The following is a 20711-nucleotide window of genomic DNA, read 5'->3' as shown; positions in this document are numbered from 1 at the left end:
AGAGATGGAGGAACAGTGTGAACAGAAGGAGGCTGAAGCTAATGAGGTAGTTAGCGAGGGCAGTTCTGTGTGTGTTCCTGGTGTGCCAGAATGTAATCCCTGTGTGTTAGAGGAACAGTGTGAGCAGAAAGAAACTGAAACTAATGAAGCAGTTAGTGACAGTAGTTCTTTATGTGTTCCTGATGAGCCAGTGTGTAGTTCCTGTGTGATAGAGGAACACTGTAGACTAGAGGATAGCAACACCCCTCATGTATGTCATCCTTCCCCCCACCTAATCACTTCACTTCACAGAAGGGAAAAGTGTGTCAAGCCTGTTCGAAGGGCTGGGCAGTCAGGTGTTGGTGAACGCAGAACCAACCACGAGTGGAACGCGAAGCCGCCACCAACCCCCGAGTGTCCTGCGAGGTTACCAAGAACGCCACCACGCGCCAGCCTGCGAAGCCGCTGAGACCAAAGGCAAGGCGCGTGCTGCACGACTTCTGCACGTGACGGTGACCACCGGGTGGCCAACTACAAGTGGTGCAAGTATTCTACGGACGCTGGAGAAGATTCTACAGTTGCTGAAGATGCTTTGCCAACGTTTGAGACGATTTTTGTCAAGATGAAGAGACTTATGAACTGCACAGGAGAGTGAACAGAACTGTGAAATGACTTACTTGCGCATTTGGACTGGAGAAACTGATTTGTGACTGAAATATTTTAACATGTTTTGACTTTAAGAAATGTTTTGAAATGTTTAGATTAGATCTGTTTTGGACTAATGTACTTGGTAGCGAGTACATTAGGTCTGAGGACAGGGGAGTGTAGCGGGGCGCTGTTTAGGCCTAGTATCTCCACCCCTCATCCCCTTCCACCACACGCGTGGTCGCGCGAGCGGCGCGCAGCGCGAGGCAGGGCAGCAACTGCGGGTGACGTAGAACCCAAGCTGCCCTGAACAAAAAGCGGGCGTAAGGCCGCGCACACACAGTCAGACAGAGAGAGAGACACCCCGAGAACCTTGAGACTGAGTTAGCGAGAAGTACCTTAGTACCGCAAGGCGCTCTGGTCCGCTGGAAATAGCGGCTCGCGACCTCAGTCTCTTTTCTCTCGTCCCCACCCCAGGAAGTTGAGTTAACGAGAAGTACCTCGGTGCCGCAAGGTGCTGTGGTCCGCTGGAAATAGCGGCTCGCGACACTCAGCTTCTTTTCCCACCCCTGAGCTAGCGAGAAGTACCTCGGTGCCGCAAGGCGCTGTGGTCCGCTGGAAATAGCGGCTCGCATCACTCAGCGTCCCACCCCACAGAGTTAGGCGGTAGGTTTGGCTAGGTAGGGTTAGGATTAGGGTTAAGTTTGGTAGTTGTTTTGTTGGTAGATGTATATATTCTGTAAATAAATCTATGTCTTAAACTTTAGCACTTGTGTGAGCGTGTAGTGTCAGCGAGTGATAGTCTGTGTACTGTCCCTGTGTATGTAGTCGTGACACAGCAGCAGAAGAGAACACACGAGAAGGTCCGGCGAAACTGACACACCGACTGAAAAGACACTTTACGTGTAGTCAGTAGGTAAAGCAGGGTCTTTTGTGGGCTCCTAGGTCGGCTGTAGCTCGGGTGCGCATGGAAATAGGTATAGAAGAGAAAGAACACAACGCGAGGCACGTAAGAACTAGGCGACGCACCCGACTAACGAGAGCCAGAATTTTTGTAGACAGGAAAATTCTCCTAGGGAACTCCCGTCCTCTTCCATGGACCGACAAAAGAGGAACGGGCTGATTTGGCGCTAGGGTGTTAGCGATAGGGTGCCGGTCAGTCCGGTTACATATTAAATAAAGGTTTGTTTTTCGTTCACACGGTGACTGGAGTGACTTTTGCTACCGGAAAGTTGATATCGCAGATTCTAGATTTTCTTTTAACGAGCCAAGTTACCGACAGATGGAGATCGATGAAACAGAATCTTCAACTAACCTATTCTCTTCCTCATCCTTTAGGTCATGCTCTACAGAAAGGAAAAACCCATCAGAAACGAACCAAGGCATACACAGAGAAAGAAACTTCACTTTTCCCGGTGGCGTGGTAGCGAATGGAGGTCCGTCTGGTGTAAGACGTAAAAAAAGGTCCGAGGGACTTGAAATATTATTGTATCTGGATGTAAGGAATTTATTGGTGAATCGTGAACTGTAACTGATGGACGTATGACCAGTGGAATTTATTAGTGAAAGTGTGAACTTTGGCTGGTGAACTTGTAAACCTTGGAACTATCACCTTGATGACCAGTGAGGAGAAGAAGAGCCGGAAAGCTAAGCTTTAAGATAAGATCTGAATGATACTTATAACTATTCCTTTACGTATATATGTATGCACTTTTTGTTTAAGTATATTCTGTTGATTCATACTAAAGTTTCTATATTTAAGGAATGTGTTGTAATTAAGTGTGTGGGCGCATGCCAGCAGAATGAATGAACGAGATAGCCATTGCGCACAGGACCCACATTACGTTCATTACAGGATGATAGAAACAATTAGTTTGTTCCCCTTTTTACTTTCTGTTATTGTTACTGCTGTTTTAAAGAAAAAATGTTAAATGAAGTAAACATTTTCATTCTACATTCTTGATAGCACGATTTTTGTGCTTGTTATGGGCCTATAATTTTTTTTTTAAATGGGAAAAAGAGCAGCAAATGAAACAAATATGGCAGCACATTAGCAGATGAGAGTTTTAGATGAACAGGCGGTTGCCATGACTACCAGCATAGTCAACACTGCACATGCATCTCGCTTTCTAACCCTAACCCACCCCAACCTAAAATAGCCTTAGAACAGTGCAAAGTCTTGAAAGGGGGTGGGCATTCAAGTCTGTTGTGTTAGATGTGGTGTTTGACACAGTATTACGTGCCAGATCCTGTGATACCACCCTCTCCCTTAACTGTGGAGAGGAACAAACCTGAAGAATAATAGTAAGACCCTTTGACCCAACAGTCTGGCATTAAAAAATCCAAGTAGGCAATCCTGTGGTTCAAAACAGGCAACCTTCAACTGAGTTTCAGAAAACCCTAAGCATGTTTTATATGACAAACAAAGAATGTAGGGTGCTAACTTTAATTATTAGCAGAAAACACCCCACACTGAAATATTCATAAGAGTTAAAAATATATATATAATGCTGAAACAACAACAAAAAAAGCTAACAGATTTTGGCTTAAAAATAAATAATAGAAAATACATCAAGAGTCACCAACACTTTTTCAATTTACTTTGTCTGAAGGCAACGACTGAGCAAATGGGCAGGTCAATTTGTTGAGACATCCTTTGCACTTAGGGGTTACTGGCTGACAGATCTGTTGTCCAAAACCAACCAGCAGATGATTGATGTCTTGCCAACATTCTCTGAAAAATGTCCATGGGCACAAAGTGTCACAAAGGGGGAACAAATAAAACATGCTTTTAATCATTAACTGACTGAAGTATAAAACAAAACAAGTTTCATAAATCAGAGTAAATTCAGTGATAGTGGCATGATTTGACCTAGAAAATCAAAGAAACTATGTATCCCATAATGCAAGATCATTTAAATCAAGCTGAGCAGGATAAAAGTAAAGAAAAACAGAAGCAAAGAATGCTTATAGCTTGGAAAATCATTTATATCTTATCTCGATACACACACAAAATTGCTGATAGTATGAGATTTAGATAACATGCACATACTGGCACTTTTCACAAATATTCACATGCTATAGTTTACAGTGAGAAGAGAAATCCAGGGCCTCTGCTTATGCAAAAAATTGCGTACAGTACGCATTAAAAGTTCGGAGGACCCCTTCAATTTTCGTCAATGGGGCCCCCTCCAAATTTGGGCGAAGAACAGGGACCCCTTAAAAATCTGAAGGGGTCCCTGGGACCCCAAAGAATTTAGCCTTAGCAGAAGCCCTGGAAATCTTTTTAGAACTGCAGCTGGGGATGTTTTAAAAACTACATAAATGTTATTCATATTTTTTTGTTCAAAACTAGTAGATGATAGATTCAGAAATCATGTATCACATGCTCACAATGCCTCTAACATCTGAAAGGTTAGGAGAAAAAAATAGACTCAGTATATTAAAAAGATATACCTTGGCAACCAATCTTCAAGTGCCTTCCTAGTTTCTTCAGGGTGCTTAGTTTGCACCCACCCTAAACGGTTTGATATGCGATGCACATGTGTATCAACACCGATTCCTGTGATTTCATTCCATGCACATTTCATAATCAGATGTGCCATCTTAGGTCCAATTCCAGGTAGTGCACAGAGCTTTGTCACAGTATCTGGAATGTCACCATTGTATTCCTTCTGCAAGATGGCTGTAGTCTTCTTTATGTACTGAACTTTTTTCTGCATAAGACATGACGTGGAAAATTACAAGTACTGATGTTTTTGAAGACTTATTTACACCATGGTTACAAAAATTGAAAGTTTCTTAATACAGAATACAAGAACTGCTGTATTAATATTTTACAACAGCCTACCACTCCATCAGCAAAATACATAAAATAATTACTGTTGCTCCACCCACAAGTATCGGAAGTTGTGTTGCTTGTATGTGCTTAACTTCACTGTTTGGGGATATACTACAAGTGATGTCCATTCGCTTAACTGGTTGAAAGTGATTGCTATTGATCTGTACTTTGTGTGCATTTACCACTCATCTACATTGTTTGATTGTTGTCTGCACCAGACCGTTTTTATCTACACATCATCTCAAGGTGACTTCCCACCATCGATTGCCTGCATTATTTATCTTGCCATAATGGTTTTTTCCTGGTGCAGTTTACCGGTGAGGTCACACTTAATCCTCCCTGCTCTATGATCATGTAGATCCTAGCTACCTAGATATCTACAATAATTTTCCAGTTATATCTTGATCTGCTTTCATTACAGATTAATGACTTTGCCAATCTGATCGACAGATCTGTAAGTCTTGCACATCTCAATGTGTGAAAAGTTGTTGCAACTTACACTACCACATTTGCATACATCTACTTCCGTTGTATTTTCTACTAAACATTATCACAGTGTTTTGACAATTTTATTTCACTAAAATTAAAGCGTTTGTTTTTGGGCCGCGTCATAAAACAGTTTAACATTTAGAAATTATTGTATCACTGGATTTGCATTGTTTCTCTTTCAACAGCTTCTCAACTCAGTTTGGTTTTTCAAATAGGCTTTCTGCAGCAAATGAGTACCAACAAAAATCTTTCTACACATTAGATCCAGTCTATGACCCGGATCTGTGGTATGGAGAGGAACATTTACAACCTGTATTAAATTTTCTAATGAACTGTGCACACTGGGAGAAGTTTCTGGCTACACATCTTTCCCTACACATCTCATATGGCATTCTGTTATGGTACAGGTGTATGCGTGTCTTTTTTTCTTCAAAGCCCCACAAGCCTGCCCATGGAATGGGATATGGCACTATACAAATTCACAGTATTATTATGACTGCCATGTTCTCTGCTGATCAAAGAAGAAATGATGTTGACTGCTTCACAGTGGCTGCTAGAGAGTTCACCAACACTGGCAGTTATTCCTGTGATGATTAATTCTTGTACCTTAGTCTTAATCACTCCCAAGCAGATGTCACTGTGTTCCATGAACATAATTGCCAGAATGATTTTATTTGTGAGGATGCTCTCATCTGGACTGTTGACGTGCATGCCAACTGGTGATACTTTTTGGTCTGGCCTTAAAACCTATCAGTTTTTGAAATAACTACTGTAATTGGTCTACCCTGGCAGCTCCTTTCTTTACCATACACCTATCTCTGCATTCCTTTATATTTTTGACACTGTTAAGTGTGCATATGTGTATATCCTGCATGATTATGTCTGTCTCATGCAAGTGTCAGCAGACTGCCATAAACCCTCAAACTGAACCTAAGCTTTGACATAATACCTTTCTGTCTTGAGACACATAAGAATTATTTTGCTTAAAGGCCGAAGTCGAAATGGGCGTGTTTTCAAATGGTTTCGCCCGTGCGAGGGAAGGTAGGAGTACACGGGGTCAGTACCAGCGGTCAGTCTTCCCTAATTGCTACCCTGGCCCCGAGGCAAAGTGGAGATCGCAAGCGATAAACCGAGCCTAAAACGTCTTTCTCAGCCGAGTACTTGGTTTTCGGCGGTTAGAAAGCTGGAGTGAAACGGTTTGCAACTGAACATACTGTCAGGGTTAGGACCGACAATTGAATGTATTCTCCATGAAATAAAAATAAAAATAAGGGAGAAAGAGATGAACAGCGGAAATGACACAAACACAAAGACAACCGCATTTTAAATCCTCAGCTCAGCGACAAGACAGCAGGTCAGAGATCATGTGTACTGGTGTATAGATCATTGCGATGGCGACCCTGTGAGACTTAGGCACTTGTTGGATGGATGTATTACACATTTCCAAAACATCCATGACAAGTGTAACCTAGCCTCACCTTGCAGGCAATCGCTATATATACCATCCCTAATAGTGCTGACTGATCCTGCTGCTGTCAAGCTGCTGAGCGACTTTCTACACGGCCATGTTTTGTATAAACATCCTGAGGATTACGTGCTGTCTAGGGACACATTTTATGTTGAAAGTTTTAATAATATATGTCTGATGTATCTGCCTAAGCGTGTTCATATTAAAAACACGATGCACTATGACATGCGCATGGGCCTCGCTGTTTTAGACTGGAATGAACATGTTGATAGAGACTCTACTTCAAATTACAACAAAGCAAGTGTACAGCACAATCGGAGACAGCTTGGACAACGCACTTTAAAAAAGAAAACTTATAATTTAGTAGAGGATATCTGGAGATGTGTCGTTGAGCAATACAAATTCGATTCCGAACATGAGGAAAATATATTAATTGAAACAGACAGTAGTTCTGATGAAGATTTGGAAATTAATAATATAATTTAAATAACAAATTGATTAATGAGATAATAATTTACCATCAATGTTTGTACTTTCAAAACTGAATTGCTGTTACCACGGTACAGCTCCACACCGATAAATGTATTGTCTATATAGACATGTTCCTTCCAGTCTAAAACTGCAAGACCCACTCGTATGTTACAGCTGATTTTTATCTTGTTCACTTTACATGTTTGTTATTCTGTGATATCCATTGAAGGATCAGTAATAGTGTTAAATTCTGTGCTTCCATTGTTATACTGGTGATTTTGCTTTGTTATGTATCAATCTGTATGACAGTGCCTCCAGCCACTGATTTTGTTTGAAAATTCAGTTGTTTTTATGTTCGTGTCATTTTCGCTGTTCATTCTTCTCTTCTTTGTATATTCTAGTTTTGTTTGTTGGTGGAGAATACATTCAGTCCTAACCCTCTGACAGTGTGTTCAGTTGGAAACCGTTTCACTTCAGCTTTCTAACCGCCAACACCAAGTACTCGGCTGAGAAAGACGTTTTAGGCTCGGTTTATCGCTTGCGATCTCCACTTTGCCTCGGGGCCAGGGTAGCAATTAGGGAAGACTGACCGCTGGTACTGACCCCGTGTACTCCAACACCAAGTACTCGGCTCAGAAAGACATTGCATTGCCTTAGCCTGTGACAGTAGGTTCACATAGAAGCCGTTTCGCCTCAGCGCTCAGACCCTGCGGCAAGTACAATGGTCGGGTAAGGAAGACGTTTTATGGCCAGGCTACTCGGCGGTGTCTCTGATCTCTACCCCGCCTTTGTCCAGGTACAGTAGTAATTTGAGACGACTGGACACAAATAGCACCGCGTGTACTCCTACCTTCCCTCGCACGGGCGATACCACTGTCTTTCCTCCGGACACAAAACTTCGGCCTTTAAAGCATAAATGAGATATATCTTGCATTTCATAAATTTAGCTGATTTAATAAGAAAGGGTGAGCCAGCATATTAAAATAGTATGACTCTGATATGTGAATTGCATATAAAAGAGCCTGTAATAATAGTTACACACAAGATATTGTGATTATGCATGCTGGATTAATCTCATGAATGTATCACTGGAATATTTAGCCCAACAAGAACTCTGGCAACTTGCTAAAGGCATTAAAATATCAAATAATTTTGAAACAGCCTTTTTTAAAAAGAAAATTTTTTTTAAAATTTATTTTTCCAAAATTCATAACCTTCTTTAACATTAACCTAGAAACTTGATTTTGAAAGCATTCAAAACCAGGAAATCCTTATTTTTAAAGAGATTGTGAAATTTTAACTTTAGTCTACACACCCAATAATAAAAAAATGTTTTATGTACTTGTCCTAGTCTTATACTTACCCTCCAAAACCCAACTGGACAGATAATCTCGCCAAGGGCATTATCAGAAGTCTTCAGAATGTTTTCCATAGTGCAACCATGGACTTGAAGACGCTTCAATGCCGCAGATGTCACTTCATCCTTGGTCTGACTTGATAGCATCAATGAAAGTAATACTTGATACCTATATGTCTGATAGAGAAACAATAAATGTACATACTAAAATCATAAATATTACGAAGAAGTACAAGTGGTTTGCAGAATAGAACGAAAGTGGCGTGGTGAGGTCTTACAGCAGTTTGGAAATTTTGGAAAAAACCACAGATCACAGTCACATGGAACTTAGTTGATCAATCTAAGCAAGCAGAGGGGCACAAAAATAAACAGGCTTGCAAAATAGTTAATGCAAATACAGATTTTTTTAAAAAAATCAATGTTATTATGAAAAAAAAATTTCAAATACTCAGTTTACCTCAGGCGAAGCTTGCTTGTCACTAATAACGTCGCACCCCATTGAATCAACGGGAGCGTCCCTGTGTCGGCGCATCTCTTTAATATTTGCTAGCTGCTCTTTCCATATTGACGGCTCTTTAGTTTTGGTCGTAGAAGACTCTTGGACTGTACTCTTTCCGTGAGTCTTAACTTTTAAGATTTGTTCATAGCTGCTGTGATTATTGTCAACCATTTGTTTCTTTCTCTTGGGAGCAACATGAGTCTTCAGATTTGCACTGCCACTTTCCACATGTTCGCCTTGCCTTTTTTTGACAGATTTTGTAGTGAAAGTGCATTCTCTTAGTTTTTGGCGTGTAAAGTACTTCGACTGAGACATTTAAACAGCATGCATACAGTTCTTTACAAACGATCTACAGGCACGAAGCACTCAGGAGTTAACCACGTGCGATATCCATTTGCCTTACTTGGCGGGAGCTGCACCCAGAGGAAGCTAACTCTTGATTTAAGTCACATAATAAATTATTTAAGATTTTTCCAAAATAATAATTTAATAAATTGAATTTATGTTCAACTATCCATATATCTTTAAAAAGTGGCATATTTTGATGCAGGGTTTAGCCTAACTGTGGTAAGTGCTGTAAGGTCAAGGTAACAAATGATAGCAAGTGATAAAACTAGTCCTTAATCCAAAACTAGAGTTAAAACGGAGAACCATGAGCTCCATGACAATACCAGAGACGAAGGGCCCCATGATACTACTTGCAGGCAATTCACATCCAGAGCTTGGTCAGCTTGTTGCAAAGTAGGGATTATTTTAATATTAAGTCTTGAAATTCCCCTCCATGCCTTCGCTGGCTTGTGCATTGTAGGCGATGCTCATCGCTGTCTCCCGGACAAAGTAGTACAAAACATGAACGCTATCAATTTAAGGTGGAAATTTATGTAAATGCTGTACTTTTGTCGCTAACAAAGAAAAGAGGAGAAAATCGTTGTTGTGCTTAAAAGACTAAAAAGTCCATCCATTCTCTGGCAAATGTTCTTTTGTGCTGTGGATGTGGCAGTATTGAACACATCTACATTTAGGCTCGTGATATTGTCAACACATGCACCTGTTCCAAATTAAAATTTTCTCAGAAGAGCGTTAGAAAAATTGCTTTGAATTTAACAGCATCTCTTAAACTACTGTGTCATAAAATAGGATGAAAGCAATCACATCACAAATTTTTATGCTTTTAGAGGGAATTTAATTGTATTAGAAATTTTATTTACTTTCATAATTTTTAACTTAAAGACAGGAATAGGGAGATTGTGTTAAGAGAGACATTTGTTGAAAACTATTCATGTCATTGAGGAACCCATTACATTCTTTTATATCCCTGTGCATACACAGGTATGTGTGCACCTATTTCCATTCCAAGGCAACATTGATCAGTAATGCCAGTGTATTTAACAAAGTGGGTGGTGGGGGGAGGTTTTAAGTACAGAATGACTGTACCATCTTTCTGTTCATTGTCTATAGTAAAGCATTGGGGATAAAAATGTCAGCAAACACTTCTTCTCATCCCCTTTGTTTGGAATTCTCTGCCCCTTTCTCTTTGAACTCTGCTTTTGAAGCTTTGAAATCCATCCTCAAAACCCATCTCTTTAAGAAATATCTTGCTTGATCAAACATGTGTCTCTGCTAACTCTTTAAGAAATTGTTTATTTTCATCCATGCACATTTTATGTTTACCCTGTTTACTGATGCTTGTAAAGTTGACTGTTGGCTGTCTGTAGTTTTTCACATGCAGCATGTTGAGGATGCACCCACTTGTTAAAGTGGGCTTTACATATTTAGCTATTGTATACCATGGAGGTTACTTTTTCATTTTACCATCTGATGAAAAAAATAGTACTTACAGTTTTCGTTTATCTTCACCAGCAGTAAATGTAGATTTAGAAGTTTGAGGCTTTTTACTTGATCAGTTTACATTACTGGTCACTTTTCTTTCTCAGCAAACTAGACATCAAGCTTGCAGATGTTTCTATCTACCACAAGCCAAACAGAGGTATATAAACAGAATTTATGCATTTTAAAACTGTGTAAATATTCATAGTGCTACTGTCTTGAGTTGGGGTTTGTTGTTTTTGCTTGACAGAACCAGACCAGTTAAAGAGAGATATCCTATTTTGCTTTTACAACATGCAGTATACATTTACATTTAGTAATGTTACTGTTAATGATCAGAACTGTCTGTATTGTAATCACTATGTTGGTTTTTTTTATTTTTAAGACTCCAGCTTTAAGTATTACTTTTGGAACTTGTTCATTATATATTATTAGATCTATTATAAATGTATATATTATAGCTTTCTATATATATATATAAAATTTTAGTTTTTTTACAATCATGTAATTTTAAGTTGATTTTTGTTCATAGTAGTTGAATAACCATAGTAGAGCCAACTGCAGTTGTAGCCCAGTGGTCTGATTGGATCAATCCGTATGTTTCCTTTGTAGATACCCGTGATTACATTTTATTATATAACTTACTTTCTCATCATTTTATTACTCGTTATCATTCTATATATCCAGTTATTGAGGCTGACTTGTGATATGTAATTTAAAAGAAGGAAAACATTTGTAGCTGTCATGCTAAAACAGCCTTTTTTCTTTTTTTCAGAAACTATTGTTGAAATAAAAGAATCCATTAGAGGGAAAGATATTTATATATTACAAACTGGAACCAAGTAGGTACAACTCATTGCAAAGCAGGGTGTTTTTAATGTTAATTTCTGCTGCACATATAATTTAAAGGTCTAGGTGGTGATTCATTTATTTACCAGGCACATGAGACTTGTATGCACATATTTCTTACTTCTGTTTTGCTTGTTTATGATTTGTAATTTGTCAAGCCATGGCTTAACTGTATCGTTTCTTATTAATGAATAATACTTGTTTAATTAGATACTCACATTTCTTATGCTCTGTTTCGGGAAAACAAATCCTACATTGCTGGTCATACCAAAGCTAATGGTAGCAAGCATATTAAACTGTGTAGCTTAAGTCAGTGTTTCACACTGAAATCTGGATGTTACTGTTATGCTTATATCGACAGACTAACAAAAATTGCTAGGGATAGAAATTTATAATATGACTATTTAAATCCTTCTTTATTTTTTTTTCAAACAGGGATGTCAACAATGATGTCATGGAGTTGCTGATTTGTGCCTATGCTTGTAAAACAAGCTCAGCACGAAATATCATTGGGGTCATTCCATATTTGCCATATTCCAAACAAAGCAAGATGCGCAAACGTGGGTCAATAGTTTGTAAACTTCTAGCAACCATGATTTCTGAGGCAGGTGTGTATGATATCAACTTCCATCTTTTAGAACTAGAGTTGTTTTGTTAATCAGGTTCATGTGTTTGTTGAAAAAAAGGTATTCACTTTCTCATTCAGCTTAGAAGCAACAGGTCTTCACCACTACATAGCAAACTGTAAACTGTAAAACCATGGATGTCAATCAACAAACTGAAGATGAAGACAGAATTGAAGTCATTCTGTTAGCTTCTGCCAGTGGACTGAAATATGTGCTATCCTCTACTTATACTTTTTCTAGTTTCATTTTCTAGTAAGCATTTCTCTTTCCCAGACTGTCAAAAATCTTAGTGTCATCGCTAACATGTCATTCGTCTTGTGAAATGAATCTCACATTAGTGCTATCTGCAGGTCCATCATCCTTGAGATTTGCAGAATCAATAGTATCTAATTCTTCCTGCCCATTTCTGCCACCAAAATGTTTATGTCTGCTTTTGTGTCTTTTTGTTTCTCTCCCTACTTCTCTCCATCTACTAGACAAGCTTCAGAGAGCTGAGAATAATGCCACTTAATTGTTTTTTTGTTGTTGGCATAAATCAGAGTATTCTGTACCATTCCTCAATGAGCTTCACTAGCTGGCAGTTCAATCTCGCATTGTTTTCAACCTTGCCACAGCTTACTTGTCTGAGCTATTGACACCTTAACATCCAAGTCTTCAGTCTGCTTGTGCTGACCTCTCTGTGCAATGCATCAAACAAGAGATACTTGATAGATGCTTTTTTACCTCCTTCTTGGGCTCCACCATTTGGAATTCTCTGTCCCTTTCTCTTCTTTGTCTATGGTTAAAACTTTTAAATCTGGTCTCAAAACCCATCTTTTTCAGAAATATCTTTTCTAATCTGTTTCTTTATTCCATCATCAGTTCTTTGTTTTCAACCATCCACTTCATTTGCAGACAGTTGTGTTTCTTTGTTGTAAGGGCAACTGTTAATTCATTTGCAGTCCTTCATGCCCAGCATATTGAGCTTTGGAAAAATGTACTCTATAGTTTCAGGGGTTTTTTTTCCTGATTTTGTAGGATTCTTAAAACACACACTCTCTCTTCCCCCCTCCACTCTACATCAGGCAGCTCAGAGAATTTTCTTGAAGGTTAACCTAACTAAAACAAATCTGGCAGTGAAGATAAAATGGAGGAAAAACTGGATGTGGTGAATATGTACATTTATCTTGGGTTTGGATTCTCCAAAAAAAAAACAAAAAAAAAACTAAGAATTAATAATGCAGTCAGTGAAATGATGATTAAAGCTAAGAGGGGTACAACTGAAATTTTGACTACCATGGGAAAGCCAAAATGTTACTCTGCTAGAGTGCTTTTCAAACTCTTTGACACTCGTGCTTCTTAAATCCCAGGGCTAAACCAGATAGCTGCTGTAGACAAAGATTTACCTTTTTGCCAGTAAAAGATTCTTAAGGGTGTCAGTGAGAGCATCCAACAAAGTAATATACAGAGATTTAAGGAGGTTCCCTTTGTATACAACCTTGGCCACTAGATATATTAAATATTGCTTACAGTTACTGAGGCTTCTAATCACATGGTATGCAAAGAAATCATGATATGCTATACCTTCTGGATTCCAGAACTCATGAAACATGGGTTACCAAAATACCTCAAGTATTGTTTGCCATGTGTTTTTGGTATGTCGGGATGTAAATCTGGAAGGGAGAAGGTTTTCCTAAAGAAGTTTAGAGAAAAATGGTGGGAATTTCTGTCAGGAGTGGTATACAAGTTTGAAAATACTTCCCATTCTGGTGTATATAATAGTTCCAAACTCTGCTTGCAACAGAAATTATATATGGCTATTATAAGCAAATTTATATAGAAAGGCCTATGCTATTTTTAGAATTAGTGATTTGGCAATTAATTGCCACAGAAATTGTTTTACTCAGTATGAGGTAGCCTACCATTGCCCAATTTCACATATTTCTTGGAGGATGAAATACATAATTATAACTTGTCTTGTGTAAAGTTGGATTATGTTTACACCTGTTTTAAGATTTATGCCGAAAGATGCACCTTCTTCTGGAGCTATGCTCTTGAAGCAACAAAGAATTCATGACTTACTTTTTATCCATATTTTCTATAGAATTTTCTTCTTGAATTTCTTAACATTACTTTCAAATATGTTCAATTTATTGGAATTTTGTTTTCCTTGAACAGGGTTTAGTCATATCATTACGATGGATTTACATCAGAAAGAGATTCAGGGATTTTTTCATGTCCCTGTTGATAATCTACGAGCATCACCCTTTTTAGTTGACTATATCCAAGAATCAGTAAGTGACTTTTCTATGTTTTATTAGGTCAAAATTAAAAACTGTGAAACTTTGTCTCGAAAGTTCCCATACCAGTAGTTATTCTTTTATAAATTTTAATCTTTTTTTATTTTGAGTGGGAGAATTCTTTACAAGTTTACAATCCTGTTATGTCATGCAGGCCCGTTCTTACCCCCCGCGGGGCCCGAGGCATAGGGTATGTGCGGGGCCCTTGACACCACGATCGCCACGGTTGTTATTTAATGAAATGTGCGGGGCCCTAGGCAGATGCCTCGTCTGCCTGCCCCTAAGCACGGCCCTGATGTCATGATCAGATTAGTTTTATTAAACTGATCTCATACTTTAATTAACCTTTTATTTTTATGCATGGAAATCTAGTATAAATTTTAATTTTTTTAAATTCTTTTCCTTTGGCTTTTATTGCAGTTACCTTTAATTGATGTGCATTACATTGTGTCTTGAGACTATAATCATGTAAAGTTATATCTAAAGACCAGAGGGCTTTGGGCAGTAGATTCAAAGTAGTTTTACATTCTGGGATTTAAGCTTTTAGCTGGAGGAATCTCTAGATTATTTGCCATTTGCTGTTCATTAAACATGAAGATTTCCCCTTTGATGTCGTTTCTTATTTCATAATGGTATCTTGACTTGAAGTCCATAGCTATGGACTCAGACATATATATGCACACAGGTTCCAGATTATAGGAATGCAGTGATCGTGGCCAGAAACCCAAACTCTGTAAAGAGAGCAACTTCCTATTCAGAGAGGCTGCGACTTGGCATTGCTGTGATACATGGAGAAGAACGTATACCAGAGTCAGAGGAGGATGATGGCAGGAACTCGCCACCAACAGTCGTGACTATGGAAGGAAAAGGCAATCCCACAGGGCTGGAGATTTTGCCAAGTAAGGGCTGCACTTTTTAACTGAGAAGATAAAATTGCAATGTTTTTACTTTCTTAATTTTGGATTCATATGTAAAGAAGTCAGTTTGAAAAAGAATCTAGAATCACTTTTTGTTTCCAAGACCATTCTGTTTACATTTATAGCATTGTAGTTCTACTTACCTTTGAATCCTTGTCTTTTTGAGAAATTATTTAGCTTCTTTTTCATACCTTGTGCATAGCTTAAGTTCATATGTAAACTTTCATGTCACTGTTGCCTAATACATTTATTTGGTTTTGGGTTGTAAAAGTTTTAATGCCATGCCACACCATTTGCAAGTTATTAAGTTTAGTTTTGGTTGGCTTTATAATAACTGTTAAATACAATTTGAATGGATCTGTTTGATTATCATTTAAATTTTCAGTTATCAAACCAAAAGAGAAGCCTCCACTTAATGTTGTAGGAGATGTTGGCGGCCGTATTGCAATAATTGTGGTAAGAGTATGCTCCTATTACGTTCAGTGTAAACTCCCTGAAAAACATATTGAACAATATTTTATTATTAGAAGAAGCAGTTTAATCTTTGTGTGAATTTTCTGAAGTGGTATAACGCACTTTTTAAATGGTTTAGTCTACAGCAATATCAACTGTGGTATACATATTGATCAATTGTTTTACCTGGATAGTTCCACTATAAATTTCCAACAAGGTGCAGCAATGGTAAGCTCAGTAAGCACAACCAAGCAAAAGTGAAAACATCAAAGGAAAACTTTCCAAGATAAAGAGTGATTAAGTAGAAAAGAAAAATCTTGTTAGATAAGAGTAGACATTAACTTAGAAATGGAACAGTCATAGAAAAATTTAAAGTATAGAATATACTTTCCTACAGCTAGCTTATAGTTTGTAACTTGAAGTGTCTTCACTCTTCATGCTAGTGATTATTTTAAATCATTGTTATTTTTAGCATGCTCAGATGGTTTGAGAGAAAAAGGATATTTGCTTGTAAATTTTGGGGTAGGGGTGAACTGTAGATTATAAAGAGAAAAAGGGTGATGTTTTGGTACTTCATTTGGAAAAAAATGTTAATTCTTAAAAGAAAACAGCAGCTGTATTATGTATTATGTAGTGCTGTCTGGTTGATCAGCAAATGTCAAACTGACAGGCATCCAAGACTGTATTTCTGATATTAGACTATAGATACCCAAGCAAGTTAAAACTAAATGATTAAAAAACAGAAGCTTTAATTTTTTTCAAAGAAGAGAGCCAGAGTTTACCCTTCACGGGTAGGCAATGCTGATGTTCCTTTTTGTTACTTCAACATGTAACTTAGGTTACATAATGTCTGCTGACACGTCTCTTGATGAACATGTTTCTCACATTTGTTGTGCGGCATACTATGAGCTCCTAAAGATCAGCTCCATTCGCCAGACTCTGTCCATCTCAACCACCAAAACTCGTTTAGTTTTTTTTAACTTGCCAATGTAAACATGTCACACCACTTCTTTGCTCTCCTCATTGGCTACCAGTCAAAGCTAGAATAGACTACAAGCTCTCAACTCTATGCTGTGGATTCTTTGAAGGTTTCTCCCCCAACTACTTTACTGAAATTTTTTCTGTCCACTTTCCTGCTCGAAACCTTCACTCCTCATCAGACTGCTTTCTATCCTTCCCACAAAGATGGTCACATACAGATGACAGATGTTCTCCCTCGGTGCTGCTAAGCAGTGGAACTCTTTTCCACATCACATTCGCCACTTGGACTCCAAGGCTACATTCAAACGCTCTCTGAAAACATATCTGTTTACAAAGTACTATCCCTGAAATACTGTCTTTAACTCTCTTGTAATGTAATACTGTCTGTCATGTTAACCATCAAGTGTGGTTCCAGCTGTTTACACTATACTTCATATCTTCATCCGCTGCTTTACATTCTGTGCCTGTACATATCTTACTATGTTCATTTATCATTACTGGTCTGCGCAGAAAGTGCGATTATTCTTGGTCATGGTGCTGCGCATTACAGATACCCATTATTATTATTACAGGTAAAAGTAGAGTCTTTTTTAAAAGTAATTCAATAACCAAGGCCAAAAAGGAAGAAAGAGAGAGACTTTTGGGTAAGATGAAGAATAGTTAAACTCAGAAACAAATCTTGTCTAGTTTGCAGCAGATGGCATGTTTTTCTATGTAGAAACACGATGGAATGTTTTGGGTGGATATTAAGTTCTTCAGTTTACAAAAATTTGTGGCTCAAATTAATTACGAAAATATATATTTGAAGGTTTGTTGGGCCAGTTTTTCTTCCTTAACATTCATGAAACTAAGAAAAAGCTGAGAGCTGCTTTGTAATAAAATTACAGTCAGGTAGGTTATAAATCTAGTATACCTTTTGAGCTGTGAAGACTTGAAAACGCCCACTTTTTTTCCTGTTTTTCAATAAAGATACTAAACTTTAGAGTTTGTTTTTTCCATTGTTATTTAGTTACTCATTCTGTGAGGCTCAAAATTTAAGCATATGTCTTGGCTACTTCTGTGTTGGTTACAGGTTATGGTTCATTGAATAAAAGATTGTTTCATTTTCCTATTAATACCCCTCTCAGTTAAGATCTGATTTTAGTGAATTTCACCAAGTCTTAATATAGTGTTTTTACTGTATATTTCTTGGAATAGTAAAACCAGAAATAAGAAAAACTTTTTTTAAAGATCAGAATTTGATAACAAGGAGCGTGTCAGTTGTACCCATAGCTTTATGTATTTTCCCACAGGATGACATGATTGATGATGTGGAATCATTTGTAAAAGTGGCAGAGATTTTGAAGGATCGTGGAGCATACAAAGTATTTGTCATGGCCACCCATGGAATTCTGTCTAGCGATGCACCTTCTTTGATTGAGGATTCCTGCATTGATGAAGTTTGTTCTTTAACTTTCTTCCCCATTTAAGAAGTATTTGTTAAAGAACTGATAATGGACCAATGTATCAGCAGTTGTATCACATTTTCTTCCATTTTTATGCATGCATTAATTTTTATAGTGGATCTAATAGTCAATATGAGTACAGATTTCATCGGGCAATTTTTCTTAGAAACTGATGAATTGAGAGTTTTCAGGTATTCTTTCCTGTACTTAAACCTAAAAAAAAAAAATTATTGTTAGTATTGACTGGTGGAAATGATGTGCAGAAATGAGAAGAATATTTGCCATTTTGCTATTCGTTCCCTTGATTTCTGTAAAATTATGACAAACCTTAATTTTGTTGTGGCTACATAGTAAATCTTGTTAGAGTGGAATGAAAAAGCCTTTGTCAGTGGTTAGATGCTGTAGATATTTGCTGACTCTCTAATTAAACTAAAATTGACATTTTAAAAGTAATGCCAATGCCAGTTGTTATTAGTATTTGTTTAAAGGTCAAAGTTGGAGACCTGTTTAGTTCCAGATTCTCTTTTTTTCACTTGGGAACTCACACTAACTGCATCTGGGTATTTGCAAGTTTACAAAAGTCATCATAAGTACTCAAGAATGCTTTTTCTTGTGCAGGTTGTTGTAACTAATACAGTCCCCCATGAAGTGCAGAAAATGCAGTGTCACAAAATCAAGACAGTTGATATCAGCTCATTGCTTGCAGAAGCCATTCGTCGTATCCATTATGGTGAATCCATGTCCTACCTCTTCAGAAACATTGGTATGGATGATTGAGTTTGGTGTCAGTTAGCATGGATGTTTAACCCCATAATCATCGTCAAACATGCAGATGCTCAACATCTTTTTGTTCAGAAAGATTCCTGTCTTTGGAAAGGCTTTCAGAAGGTTAAATGGTATAATTTATCTACAGTTTGAACTTATTGTTTATTGTTGGTAATTGACTTTTTTTTAGTATCCTTTATTTGTCGATCGTCACTTTCTATCTCAATTCTTTTATCTGGCATTTGTTTGAAATAAGATATTTTATACTACTGTTGCATTTATGTGTAAATAGGAGACATGGCTGATGGTAAACAGTTTTCTAATTTTTTTTTCATTTTTGCTATACGTCCTTTCCATCAACATATGAAAAAATGTCTTTGAGACCAGTTTCCAATAATATTATGTCTGTGCATCTTTGTAAAGTACTTTGATGGTGGGGTAAAGCACTGTATAAATATGAAAAACAGTCAAATTGGTTGTCTTATGTGTCAGATATGTTCTTTAATGCATTGAAAGTGTGTCCTTCAAACACGTCACCTGCTTCAAGAAAATAAAATACTGCGCAAATTTGTAGTTGGATCAACACAAAGCATCATTTTTCTGTTTTGGTGATGTAATAAGTTCTGCACAAAATCTCTTAAACTACCTGTGTCATTGAAAAGTTTTGAGGACAAAGCAGCTGGAGATTTGATATCATTGATTTGCATAGTTTGACAAACACATGTATCATGTGTTCTGCTTCTTGCCTAGTTGAATGTACAAACCTCATATTCTGCCTGTTTTTTTAGTTTTCTCATTTTAATTGTTGGTATGACAATTCAGAAACACTGTTTTGTCTTGACACTTTGTAGCAATTGAGAAATAAGGGTTTATTGAACTGCAGTTGAGAACTAGTATTCTATTGAACCACCTTGTGGCAGCTCAAGTGTGTTGTGTCAAATTTAGTTGGCAGCTTTGGCAGCCTTGTAAGAGATGGCACAAATTGTTTGATAAAGCACAGTTAGTTTAAAAATATCTTTGCCATTATTTTCTTGACAAATAAATTGGGAATGAATGACTCATCTTGCCTGATATGAATATGCAATAACAAAGTGTAAACGTGCATTTTGGGCATGTACAAGTACTGATGTCTCAAAGCTTAGTTTGGCTGTTCATTTGGAACATGAGTAGCTTCAGATGTCTTCTCTTTTGTAAAAGTGTTTTCCTTAATAAAAGATTCTAAAGCATTATTATGAGTTATGTCAGTTGGTAACAGATCAGCACAAAATGTTTAATACAATCATGTAATGTTGCAACATCATTTAGAGAACTAAATGTATATAGTTATATAGACATTTTTCTTCCATCGTTACAGATATTCTAGTACTACTGTATGCTATTGCAAAATTAACTAACAGCAAGTTCTTGAAAGATATCAAAGAATGTACCATGAAATTTGCTGCGTATTTTCATTCTGTAAAAATTTTATTACCAGCTCAGGTAGCTTTTGTTTGTTCCAAGTTATGATGGTGGGAGAACCCTTTATTTTTTTGTCATGGAGTAGATTGAGAGTGGTACCCCACCCCCATTACACCTTTATACTCTTTCTTTGGAGTGCTTGTTTTTAACCTTCATTTTCTTTTTATATTAGTCCCAAATGTGTGCACATAAAGTGGGATGTAATTTCAAGCATTCATGGCATTACTGCAACAGCTAAGTAAAGGTAGATTTGGCATGTATCTTTTTCTTCTTTGTTTCTTGTGAATGTTGTTGCTCAGTGTTTTGATAAACAGTGTGAAACAATTAAAATCATGTGTAAAGCAAAGACAACAAACCATAGA

The 20711-nt window shown here is 37.5% G+C and overlaps 2 protein-coding genes across 2 annotated transcripts; one reads left to right on the top strand and one right to left on the bottom strand.

The window, feature by feature from the left end:
• Positions 1 to 712: 712 nt before the first annotated feature.
• On the bottom strand, positions 713 to 9193 carry LOC112561614 (endonuclease III-like protein 1). The gene is made up of 4 exons (XM_025234232.1): positions 8708 to 9193; positions 8257 to 8427; positions 4081 to 4340; positions 713 to 3358 (listed from the first exon to the last, which is right to left on the bottom strand). Exons 1-4 carry the CDS (start codon positions 9062 to 9064, stop codon positions 3217 to 3219), a joined length of 930 nt encoding a protein of 309 aa, XP_025090017.1. The 5' UTR covers positions 9065 to 9193; the 3' UTR covers positions 713 to 3216.
• A 117-nt stretch (positions 9194 to 9310) lies between these two features.
• Positions 9311 to 20609, top strand: LOC112561526 (phosphoribosyl pyrophosphate synthase-associated protein 2-like). Its single transcript, XM_025234115.1, has 9 exons — positions 9311 to 9490; positions 10684 to 10736; positions 11352 to 11418; positions 11861 to 12033; positions 14209 to 14324; positions 15016 to 15229; positions 15633 to 15703; positions 17974 to 18120; positions 18745 to 20609. Exons 1-9 carry the CDS (start codon positions 9402 to 9404, stop codon positions 18901 to 18903), a joined length of 1089 nt encoding a protein of 362 aa, XP_025089900.1. The 5' UTR covers positions 9311 to 9401; the 3' UTR covers positions 18904 to 20609.
• Positions 20610 to 20711: the final 102 nt, after the last annotated feature.

The sequence above is a fragment of the Pomacea canaliculata genome, linkage group LG1 (genome assembly GCF_003073045.1).
Source record: "Pomacea canaliculata isolate SZHN2017 linkage group LG1, ASM307304v1, whole genome shotgun sequence".
NCBI classification, from domain to species: domain Eukaryota; kingdom Metazoa; phylum Mollusca; class Gastropoda; order Architaenioglossa; family Ampullariidae; genus Pomacea; species Pomacea canaliculata.
The sequence above is the reverse complement of the archived record's forward strand: the minus strand, read 5'-3'. Positions and strand labels throughout refer to the sequence as shown.